The sequence below is a fragment of the Macrobrachium rosenbergii genome, chromosome 19 (assembly GCF_040412425.1).
Source record: "Macrobrachium rosenbergii isolate ZJJX-2024 chromosome 19, ASM4041242v1, whole genome shotgun sequence".
In the NCBI taxonomy this organism is placed as follows: domain Eukaryota; kingdom Metazoa; phylum Arthropoda; class Malacostraca; order Decapoda; family Palaemonidae; genus Macrobrachium; species Macrobrachium rosenbergii.
Window position 1 is genome coordinate 37,141,815 of NC_089759.1, and position 11,564 is coordinate 37,153,378.

Here is an 11,564-nt window from a genome sequence, read left to right on the forward strand (position 1 = left end):
TTTAAAGACAGTTCGTGCATGTGAGTACAGTTATTTACAAGCATTTCCGGCTATGCCGAGAGTCCCTTAGCTCTACAGGGTGTTCAGAACAGGAAGCAGTAACTCCACTGGAGAATTCAACTGCGTTAATCATATTTGTTGTTGTCGGCATTGCTTGGACCCATTTTGCACTGTATATATGAAGCTCCCAATCACCACAACTTTCTGCGTAAATAAACAACTTGACAAAATACCAACACCCTTCATATATTGCATCCACAGCTTTTCTGTTCTTCCAGATGACTGAAGTGCCCCGAGTTTTCTGTCAATTAAATTCACAATATCTTCATTAGCAACAGAGTTCAGTATTTCATCTAAACTTCTCGAGTTGTCAATCACAGATAAATAGCACTCTTTTAATTCATTTTCTCGACATTCAATAATACTGATTGACTCTAAAAGCAGTATCCTTAAAGCTTGCTGGGTCAGGAAATGTGCACGTAGGCTTCGGAAGTAAGCGTGTCCACTCATCGTATGTGGAACACTATTCTTAGCGCAAACTATTTCCCATGGGTTTTCAAGGCCATTCACTACCATTATGCTTCCATTGTCTCCTAGAGATGACATTAGAAGGTGAAATCCTCCAACCTGTTTTAGGTCGTTTTTGCTTCCTTTACTAGAATACTGTTCTCCGGTGTGGATGTCCGCTTCTGACAGAGATTTATCTCTTTTAGATAGAGTGGTTCATGGTGGTAGGTTTTGTTTCCTAATCGTAGCAGCTATGACTTGGACCATCGACGGATGGTCTCTTGTTTGTCACTTTTTCATAAGTTATAATTCAACAAAGATCTTTCACATCCACAATTGATCCCTGATCCCCTTTATCTGCCGAGAGCAACCAGATTCGCTGAACGGCACCACTATATGCAGTAAATGTGCCTCGCTGTCGAACTTCTCAGTTCCAGAGGTCCTTTATTCCTCAAACTGTTAGACTGTGGAGCTTCAGAAGTTCAAAAGGGATAGGCCTATATATTTGATTGTCAGCTTCCTTTAAACTAATAAAAAAATACAATAATAAATGACTAGAAAATTAGGCAAGAGGATTTCGCAACGAAATAAACAACATTGGTTCTTAATATTTTTTATGATGATGATTTGGTTCTATCCAGGGATGTAGAATCAGCACAGAGTAAAATAAAAGTTTCAGTAGATATGTATGTAAGAACTAAATGTTAACCTACCATACCGAGAATTATTCTACAAGTGTTCTCCTGTCGTGTATTTCATTATATTTTTACATCTTAGAGGCAGATAATTAAATTTTACATATCTAATAAACAAGTATCACAATCGGTTATAGCAACGAGCTGCAGCAAAATATTAATTTAAAAAACGCAATGTGAAGAAATACCATTAACAGCGTGCACTGTCTGGTATTCAGTGGTATTCAATAGGTGCCACAGAATATCAACAGAAAATCTAAGAAAAGCATAGGAAGAAACTTGGTATGATGGCACCGAAAAGACAGTGTTGATTAGCAGAGCTAGACTGAACAAGCTAGAACAACTGAGTGAAAAGGTTAAGGGCGAAGAAACCAAATGCTTCCACTCTTAAATTGTAAATGAAAATAGCTATAGTGTGTTGTACTGTATTGCTTAGCAAACAACTATATTTAGGAACACATTCAGTTCCCTGCAAAAGCCAAATAAAGAAGAAAAGATAAAAAAAAACAGCTAAGCTCTGAATTTTCATACATCTGTCTAGAAAAGAAGCTGTGAGTGGAAGGAATTTAGTAAAAGCGGTAGGCAACATAGCGAGTATAAGCAAACTCAATCACAGGTCATCTTCGAAGGAGCCGTTTCAAAAGGGAAGTTCTATCACTACTACTACTACTACTACTGCGACTACCAACGCTTCTGGTAACTACGCGTGTTTGGTCGTCTTAATTTACGCAGGTCGCGGAAGCTAAAGCAGTCGTCCTAATAAAGGAGTGAGAAGAGAATATTTCGAAATGGCTGACGAAGAGTTCGATGGAGATGAGTAAGTAAAGCTAAAGCTAACCTGGCATGAATAGTAGACGAAGACCTTTTCGGCCAGTGTAACCTGTCAAAGAACCCCCTAACGCTTTCGCGATAGCAAATTATCTTTTTTTGGTAGTTTCTGAAAAAAATGGCGTTAATTATGGGTGGAATTTGATCAGTAAGCTCCGTTACGTTCCATGTTATGATAAAAAGTGGTCAAACTAGGTCACAGAACCCCACACGGCGTATGACCTTGGAAATTGAGTTTTCCTGTTCTTTTAGTGGTGTTTTATTATCAGTTATACCTCACATCTTCGGGAACGGGCGACAGAGAACAGCTCAAGCTCTCCCTGAATGTGCTGGCAACATCTTCAAGTGTAAAAATGGTGTAAGAGACCTTTTGATTATACTTTTCAAAAATTGTGATATTTTACCTCTTTTGATTTCAGTGTCGGTGATGAATTTGAGGAAGTTGAAGAAGATGAGAACTTGGACGACCTTCAGGAAGGAGAGGTAATTATAACAATTCTAATGGCAGTGTATCTGTATTTTATTGTATTCTGTTAGTTTATAGATCGCTTCCAGGCTGTCCTGCCTTACATCCAGGTTAGTTCCTGGGCATCAAATGTAAGTTGAAATGAATATGTGTAATGAAATAATGCAAACTATTTTAGTGGGTGGTTTACTAGTAATTATAGTTTGGTAGTTTTTATTCCTCAATTTATTTAATGCTTTTTAACTCCAAAAATTAAAAAAAAATTAGGAGCGGTTACAGTTTCGTATGCTGTGGGTTTCGTCTGCCGATATCCTAGCCGAGACCCACCACCAGGTGGCAGTGGGTACCGGCTAGAGAATCGCGGACGGATACAAAAAGATGGCGACGCAACCGGACTAAACCGACCTAACCGAACCTGGGACGGCGTGCCCTTACCTGGCGGGGGCTTCGCCCCTGGACCCCAGCGACCTAGGTCGCCACCGAAACTAACGAAACCGACCTAACCCAACATAGGACGGCGTGCCCTTACCTGGCGGGGGCCGCCCCGGACCCCAGAAAGGGCCGTGAAAATAGTAAATATATAACTTTTCGAAATAGCACGTACCTCATTCGAAGTCGGAATCGGCGACATTAGACCGCATTTTGGCGGGTGTTGAAAAGGCTTTATTTAAGGGATATGCACGTTTAATTAATTCGAGGAAAGCTTTAAAGGGGCAAGGGACGACGCTGCCTTCGTCACACTTGCCACAAGTCCCGCTGAAATCGTCAAGTAGGCCACTTTTCATTAGGTAAACCAGCAATGAACGCTCTTCGTGACACAAAACGCCTAAATCCATAAGGGTCACTAGATTCTTAGCCCCAAATTCCACGTGGGTCGGATACGACACGGAAGACACGAAAGTAGCCATGTTAGCAACTCTTGAACCCGGGAGAGACTGAGGAAGGTCGCGGGGCATTTCGGGTCGTTGGTCGTCAGCTGTTTGGGTGGAACTACTTACCTTGGCGGAGGGATCTCGGCACCGCAGAATGAGTTAGGCGGCCCAGCATACGAAACTGTAATCTACCCAAAAATTACATAAAAACAGTAATGATTTTCGCCATATAAATTAGACACTTGAATATTGCTTGAACAGTTAATTCATGATGACTACAGTCATTTTTCTGGCACCATACCTTCGGTTACATACTCTGACAAGACTCTGAACTTGTAATCTTTGAACTTGATGCCCATGATAAACATGTACAGCATATTAAGAGCTCCAAAGATTTCTGTATTTTGTGCTCTTGAGTCTTAATGTTATATTTAATATAAGTAATTTACCAAGTAATTACAAAGCTGTAGTTTCAACTCGTGCGACAGCTTAAATTTTGAAATTTGTGGTAGCGCTTCTATTGTTTTCGTGTAGGTGACTAACCCCACCCACTTATGGGGAAGAATAGGTACAACAATGCTGAAGAGCTCAATTTGTTTCTGCTGGTTAACGACTGAATATCAGTTGTATGAGCAGCCATATGGTATATATTTCTTCAGGATTGAAGTATTCTTGCTTTTGGTATCCTTCTTGCTATTCAGAGATAGTTTAGGGTTTTGAAGACCTGTTTTTTCACTGATTTAAGATGTGACTTCATTGAATATGTCAGACTCTAGTGCACCTTGTATTTGTTATTGCAATGAAGATTGATTTGACTCCTAATGAATGCAGGGACTGGGATGAGAGAAAGTTGAAGGTGTTAAAGGCTCATTCGGACAAACTTGAAAGAGACAGGAAAAGAAAGGCAGCTGCTAGAGCCAAAAATAGGTCTTTAGGTAGTGTAGAGTCTACACCTAAGTCTGGTGTAGCTGATATGCATGTTATATCTTCTCTTGTAACTGCTTTTTCTCCCATCACCAGCCCTCTGACAGTACCACTAACACTTTTACCTGGATTAAAAGTAAGGTTTTCTTATGATTTTCAACGGTATTTCGGACGACGCCAGTCCGACTCCGATCGGAAGAAATATGCATCCAAAATGGCAGAATGGTCAATATTTGAAGGGTTTTTCTTAATGAAAAACTCAATATAAATGCAGAATTCGTTGTTTTCAAGACACCCAAAGGATTAAAAATAAAGTTTTCTTACGATTTTCGACGGTATTTCGGACACCACCTGTCCGAAGCCGATCGGAAGAAATATGCATCCAAAATGACAGAATGGTCAATATTTGGAGGTTTTTTATTACGAAAAACTCGATAATAAAAATGCAGGATTTGTTGTTTTCAAGACACCCAATGGATTAAAAGTAAGGTGTTCTTACGATTCTCGACGGTAATATTTCGGACGACTCAGTCCAACGCATACAACGGAAGAAAATTCACATTTGGGATTTTTTCATAGAGCAATATTCACTAATTACAGATTTTTATTTTATTTTCATGACCAAATACATTTTGTATGATAAAAAAAATTATTTACTAATTTTGAAATATAATATTAAGGTAATCACAGCAAAGTATCGTTAAAAGTTAAATTAAAATCCCGTGAAATCATAAAACTGCTTACCGATGTATTCACTTCATTCAACCTCTCTCTCTCTCTCTCTTGAGATATAAGTAAGGCCAGCTGCCCATTCTCTCTATCTCTCTCTCTGGCTCCAAAACAGCAGAATGGTAAAATTTTGGAGGTTTTGTATGAAAGACTCAATAAAAATGCAGGTTACGTCATTTTCAAGATACCCAAAGGATACTCAAAGGATTAAAAGTAAGGTTTTCTTACGATTTTCGATGATTATTTCTGTTTACGACGATTTTCAGCCTACGACGCAGCGTCAGAACGGAAACCCCATCGTAAACCGGAGACTGCCTGTACACAAATACTTTATGTTGGTAACTGCATATGCATAAATACTTTGTACTTGTAACTGCATATGCACAATCAAATATTTCGTAGTGATAACTATATATGAACAATGAAATACTCTTTACTTTTAACTGCATTTGCATAAGTCAGAGGTCTGGTTAAACAAATCATTTATAACTAACTAACTAACTGCATAATCAAATGCTATGTACTGGTAACTGCATATGCACAGTCAAATACTTTGTTCTTGTAACTGCATATGCACATGTAAGTAGAAAGACACAAAGCCCAGTTAATGAGAATTTATGTTCCTGAAGTACTGTGTGAAAGTAAAATAAGCTGAAAGAAGGATTGTATTGGAGAAGGAAGACTGACCAGGTACTTTATTTTTCAAATTCAAATGTAATCTAGTGTTAATAAGGTAAACTATTTAGACATTAAATTTTTTAACATTTGTTGACTTCATATCAAACAGGACTCGAAAATTATGAGACATTTTAGAAGTTCATGAACTGTGTTTGATTTGCAGGATGAGGAAAATCAAATGGAAATAGTGCCTGCTGGCGAAGGTCATCAGATTCCTCAAACAAAACGGATAACCACACCATACATGACCAAGTAAGTATTGGGTGAATGGGTGGTATATGATGGTTACTGTGAGTGTTCCATTCAGCTGTGGTATTTTTCTTAACTTTTGAGTCACTACCTGATTTTTTTGTATTAATTTTTGAGGTGGATATGTTGAGATTATTATTAGGTGAAAAAATTTTATTCTTTATCTGCATAGATAACATGAATAATCTTGTTTTGAGTGTAGGCTTTTTGATTCAGTATAAATAGATTGTATAACGAAGTCTAGTATGTGCCTTCTAAATCATACAATAACCAGATTGTTATGACACGATGTACAAACCATCGGTCCTGGACATTACGAATTACTTACAGCGAAGCTGGACACGGCTGTTAAACTCTTGAACAAGGTGGTTAGGCAGTAACTACCTCCAGGTAGGCGGGAATACCCACCTGCCCGGATGTAAACATTCCAGTTTGCTTTCAGCCATCATGCATTGCAGACGTGTTTTCAGATCTCTTTGCCTGACTGTCGTTAAGGTCTTTATTATCCTTGTGGGATCTTCCTGTATATTTGTGTATATATTGCATGTGTTTGATATATAATACAAACCCACGAATTGTGATAGCCTTGCATAAGCTGTCATTCCCCTGCATCTGTGTTGTGGGTTTGACGGCCAAGGGCATATTTAGAGGGACGTAACCGAGTGGTAATGCTCCTCTTCCAGTAATCTTTTATTTAGATACTGAAGGCGTTCCCCTGTACGTACGGAGATATTAGATTAGGACATAATATCTTCGCTCCCCTACATTGATCGGGACGTAAGAGTTCGCTTCCCTTCTTGGACTCCTGCCCTCCGTGTACAAGGGCATGACTACTTCCTTCCTGCTTGTGCTGAGTGTTGTTTTCACCTGGGCTAGAGAGAGGTGAGGTCAGATACCTGGCTACCGAGATGCTCTTCCACCGCCAAGCCTGAAGAAAAGGCCGGGTCAATTACGGAAGCCTCTACTTGTTCCGGGGGAAAGAATTCACCCCTGGAGTGAGGAGAGGCCCCAGAGAGGATGTCCTGATCGTCCTCTCCCCCCGTAACCTTCCACACCCGACAAAACTAATGAGGAAGGGGAGGGGGAGTCCTCACCTGAGGGAGAGGCAACAAGAAGGGGAAGCTTGCCGGGAGGGAGAAATGATCCTGACAGGTCAGCCACCAAGGGAGTCGTCGGGGGCATATAACCCTCAGATGACGCCTTGGCAGGCTCCCTTCAGTGCTGTCTCCTCCCCTCAAACTTCGCCCACTGCTCGGCCAACCAGGAGCAACATTCGGCACAAGGAGAAGCGCGTGAACGCACACGTCCCCTGCAGGTGGGGCAGAGGGTGTGTGGGTCCATTTCCACGCTAGAGCGAAAATTATTACATTTCTTTCCTCCCACCCCAGGACACACACACTGGGGAAGGAGGGCTTGCGGGGTATGTCAAAATTCACGTTGTAAAAACAAGCAAAAACAAGAAAGATCCCACCGGGAAAAACAGCTCAAAGGCAGTCAGGGCAGAGAGCAAGAAAACATGTCTGCAGCGCACGACAGCCAAAAGCAAATTGGAATGTTTACATCTGGGCAGGCGGTACTCCTGCCCCCCGGATGGTAGTTAACTGCCTAACCACCTTGTTTGAAAGTTCAATGGCCGTTTCCAGCTCCGCTGAAAGTAATTCCTAGTGTAAAGGACCGACGGTTTGTATGTCATATCGAAACAATTCATTTTTGCAGATATGAAAGAGCAAGGGTCTTGGGGACAAGAGCATTGCAGATAGCAATGTGTGCACCAGTAATGGTTGAAATTGATGGAGAGAGTGATCCACTTCAAATTGCTGCCAAGGAATTGAGAGAACGGAAAATTCCCATCATTATTAGACGGTATCTTCCTGATGGCTCATATGAAGATTGGGGTATTGATGAACTCATTATAAGTGATTTCTAAATAATGTTTGGTTAAGGCTGTTCATCTTTGATGAACTCATTATAAGTGATTTCTAAATAATGTTCGGTTAAGACTGTTCAACTAATCACTCGTGTTCTGTGTGTGAAAGGGATTATATCATTCGATTATATCATATGTTATGAATAAATTCATACTTTTAAATTTATGTTTGAATTTTTAACACCTTAGTCATGGAATACAGGTTTAAGACATTTGGAAGCTCTCATAAAGCTGGGGGGCAAGTGTTGAAAGCCTGCAGAAGATTGGGAATTATATTGCTGTGGTTGAATTTACAAAAAGCTTGAAAGGATTGGAACTTAAGTCTGACATGAGGCAAATTTGTTTCTGGAGAAATGGCAAGGAAGGACATTTGAACTGGACTGAGTTCATCAATGTAGAAACCTCTAGTAGGAATTTTAATTCCCAGACTTTTTTAGTCTTAATTCAAATGTTAATATGTAGACGTTGTAGAACATGCTCTCATTATTACAGTTCTCACTTATACTGTACTTTACTGTACATGTGTATTGTGAAGTCACATTTTCCCTCCTATGATGAAATTTAATGCCGTGATATCTGTTTTTATATTTTTTGCACAAAAAGTTGAACTTTAATATTTCTGTGTTTTGCAACCCATAATTCATTACTTTTAATGCCGTAAAATTCTTGTATTTTCATAACTACCACAGGATATCTGTATTCAACTAAAACAGGTTTTGACATAGGAAAAACTTATTTTTGGTAGTCGCTGTGAGTCCTCAAGGAGTTAACCCCCATGGTGTGCTAGCATTCCATGGTGACCAGACTAGTATCAAAGATATATTTTTCTAGCCTGGTCTTGTAGACGGGTATTGTGTCGTAATGAAAACACTATGACACGTAATTAAGTATAATGGACTCAAAGATAAGAGGGCATTTTCCCTTATCTTCAGCGAAGCTGAACCCAATTTTTCCTACATCAAAAAATGCAAGAAGTGACTACTGCGCATGCGCGTCTGCCATCTTATTTACGGTCAGGGCAGGCAAAAGACCAGCTCCATTACTCTCTGCTGTTCAATGTAGGATGATCCCTAGCCCAAATCCCATGCCTTTTGTCAGGGAAGTGGGAGGGTTTTGAGGACTCAACAGTGACTACCAAATACTCTAATATATAGTAAAAATAATAATGATAATAATAAATGGAATAAAATTGGAACTGAACATGATAATAAAATTTAAAAAATAATCAGTAAAATAAAAGATTTTAAAAATTGCGGCCAGTGATAATAAAGACGAGGATAAAAATGTAGAAAATAATGATAAAAATGAAAAATGTTTAAAAAAAAAAGTATGAAAAGCAATAGTATAAAAAATAAAAATACATAGTAAAAGTGACAAAATGCAAAAAAGAAAGAATAGATATTATGGAAAAATAAAAATGAAAATAAGTAGAATAAAAAACAAAAGGAACAAAAATAAGAGGTAAAATAAAGATAAGAAATAAAAAAGCCAATGATAAATCTGAAAATTAATAAATCAGAAATTAAAAATAAAAAAAGTATATAAAACATAAATGAAAATTAAAAATTGTGGCAATATAAAGGAAAAGATGAATAAAAATTGGATTGAAAAAATGCAATGCATAGATAAAAGTATTATGATAAAATAATAAAGATAAAAAATCGACAGAAATAAGAAAAGCAAATATAATCAGGTATAATTTTTTGGTCAATGTGAGTACTGGTGCTTCCGGGATTTTACGCATTTCAGTGGACTGAAAGGAAAAATAACAGAGCTCAATGGTGACCAAACTAATATCAAAGAATTCTCTTTTAGTTGGTCTTTTTGGCCAGGTATTGTGTCATAATAATTAACATTATAACACATGATTGATTATATAATGGACTGAAAGGTAAGAGGGCACTGTCCCTTATCCTCGTCTAAATTTAAATTAGGATACTCTGAAATTCGCGAATTATGCAAAAATAGCTGCATTGGAATTGAACAGTAGTAGTAATATCTTATAAAGGCATTAAAGATGTTTTTTGTTTGTTCATGGCATTTTATTTTGTGGTTGATTTTTACTGTTTTTGAGCCTTTTCAGGTGATATTTCAATAGATATGGTAACTGGTTCAGTATACATGGATTTTAGAACATTTTTTTACATCAGGAATTCTCAAAACCAGGTTTTGTGAGTTTTAAGTGAAGAATGTTACAATAGTAATAATGATAATAATAATAAATATTCTTGAGGTTTTGGAGGAAGACCCTCTTTGAGCAAGAGTTGTTGAAAAGAATGGCGCTCTGCATGCTGTCACGCTTCTGTTGTGCCGTCTCCACTTGCCGTCTAAGTTTCTTTGTTTCACCGCGTAAATTATAAAGCAGATATCCGAAATTCATTTATTATTCCGACTGCGGGAGATTGATTGATTGTGCCTATTAAAACTGGTGTCACAACATCTTGGTTATTGACACAGTAAAAATTTAAGTAGAAACTAAAAATAAATAAATAAGTTTAAAAAGAATTTCATATAAAAATATCGAAAAATATCATTCGCCTCCTGAAACGAAGCTTATATGCCAGGCTGAGAAGGTGCAATACTATGATTATTGTTATTAAATAGTTTTAGCATTGCACGCCCGTACATTACAAAATGTACATCCTACCCAGGCACTGTTCTCCCCTTTCAACATTCACAGATTACTCGAGAACCTTTTCTTGATTCACTAATATCTCATCTCCCTATTCAGCCGCCCCCACGTCCATCACCATCCCACCTCATCCTACCTGTAATCCCATCAGTTCCTGGCACTCTTCAATTCTTCAGTTTTTTATTGGCTTCTGTGTATCAACATTGAATTCCACAAACATTGTCAGGTCTCCATTTATATCTTGCACGTTTGCATCATTCAGTCTGCGGAGGTACGGAGTCTTGATTCAAAAAGTCTTCCAGATAATTCCAAAGCAAGAATAATTTTTCTTTAGACAGTATCCTCTCTATTTGTTCGTTGGTATGTCAACCCATTTCTTTCCCTCCAGCCCTGCTTACTTTTCTCCATAAATTTCTCATTCACATTTACCTCTTATATTTCACTGGTTCCATTTTTCTTTCTTCTGGTTTCCCTGTTCTTCATTTTGTTTACTTCTAAATTTTTTTTTGGCCCCACAAATATATTTCAAAATATCATTTTTCCTTCACTAAAAATGCTCTTTCCCATATTCCACTTTGCATTGTTTTTCCTCTTATTCCTCGCTATTTTTTCTCAAAAAAATGTCTAGTGAATATCCTCTTGCTGTTAGGTATTCCTAAAAATCAAAATCCGTCTTAATACTTCCACATGACCCTCAGTTCTCCTTTACCCATGTACTCAGACCTACCAAGTTACCATATCTTGCCATTTCACTTTCCTATCATCTGAATCCCTGTCACTAAACCCTCTCTCCTCTAGACACAACCAAGAATAGAAACTCCTCAGAAAACTCATTTTGCTCATGTGTACACTGAACTGTATAATACATATTAACTACCTTAATTTTTTTTACAGATCTTAATTTCATTCTCATGCTCTGTGGACTGACACAGCTTGACTTTGGTAAGTACTAAAAATTCTCCTGCTGCAACAAGAACTACTCTTCCTTGCACTACATCAGTAAGCTATGCACTGACTGTTACATCACTGAAGTCCATTGTTCAATCTTGTATGTTTT

General features: G+C 38.1%; 2 protein-coding genes across 2 annotated transcripts in view; both read left to right on the top strand.

Moving 5' to 3' along the window:
* Positions 1-1,823: 1,823 nt before the first annotated feature.
* On the top strand, positions 1,824-8,037 carry RpII18 (RNA polymerase II subunit RpII18). The gene is made up of 4 exons (XM_067121677.1): positions 1,824-2,019; positions 2,450-2,513; positions 5,863-5,951; positions 7,665-8,037. Exons 1-4 carry the CDS (start codon positions 1,991-1,993, stop codon positions 7,873-7,875), a joined length of 393 nt encoding a protein of 130 aa, XP_066977778.1. The 5' UTR covers positions 1,824-1,990; the 3' UTR covers positions 7,876-8,037.
* Positions 8,038-11,401: 3,364 nt separating this feature from the next.
* mIF2 (mitochondrial translation initiation factor 2) overlaps positions 11,402-11,564 on the top strand; it is a 54,725-nt gene continuing 54,562 nt past the window's right edge. The window contains exon 1 of the mRNA XM_067121673.1: positions 11,402-11,449. The gene's annotated coding sequence lies outside the window, so the exon portion shown is untranslated. The remainder of the gene's footprint in view (positions 11,450-11,564) is intronic.

Excerpts from the sequence above, each read along its gene's own strand:
- RpII18 (XM_067121677.1), top strand. The coding sequence starts at position 1,991 with ATGGCTGACGAAGAGTTCGATGGAGATGA. Across the intron at positions 2,020-2,449 it reads GAAGAGTTCGATGGAGATGA|TGTCGGTGATGAATTTGAGG; the intron begins GTAAGTAAAGCT and ends TTTTGATTTCAG. Across the intron at positions 2,514-5,862 it reads ACGACCTTCAGGAAGGAGAG|GATGAGGAAAATCAAATGGA; the intron begins GTAATTATAACA and ends TTTGATTTGCAG.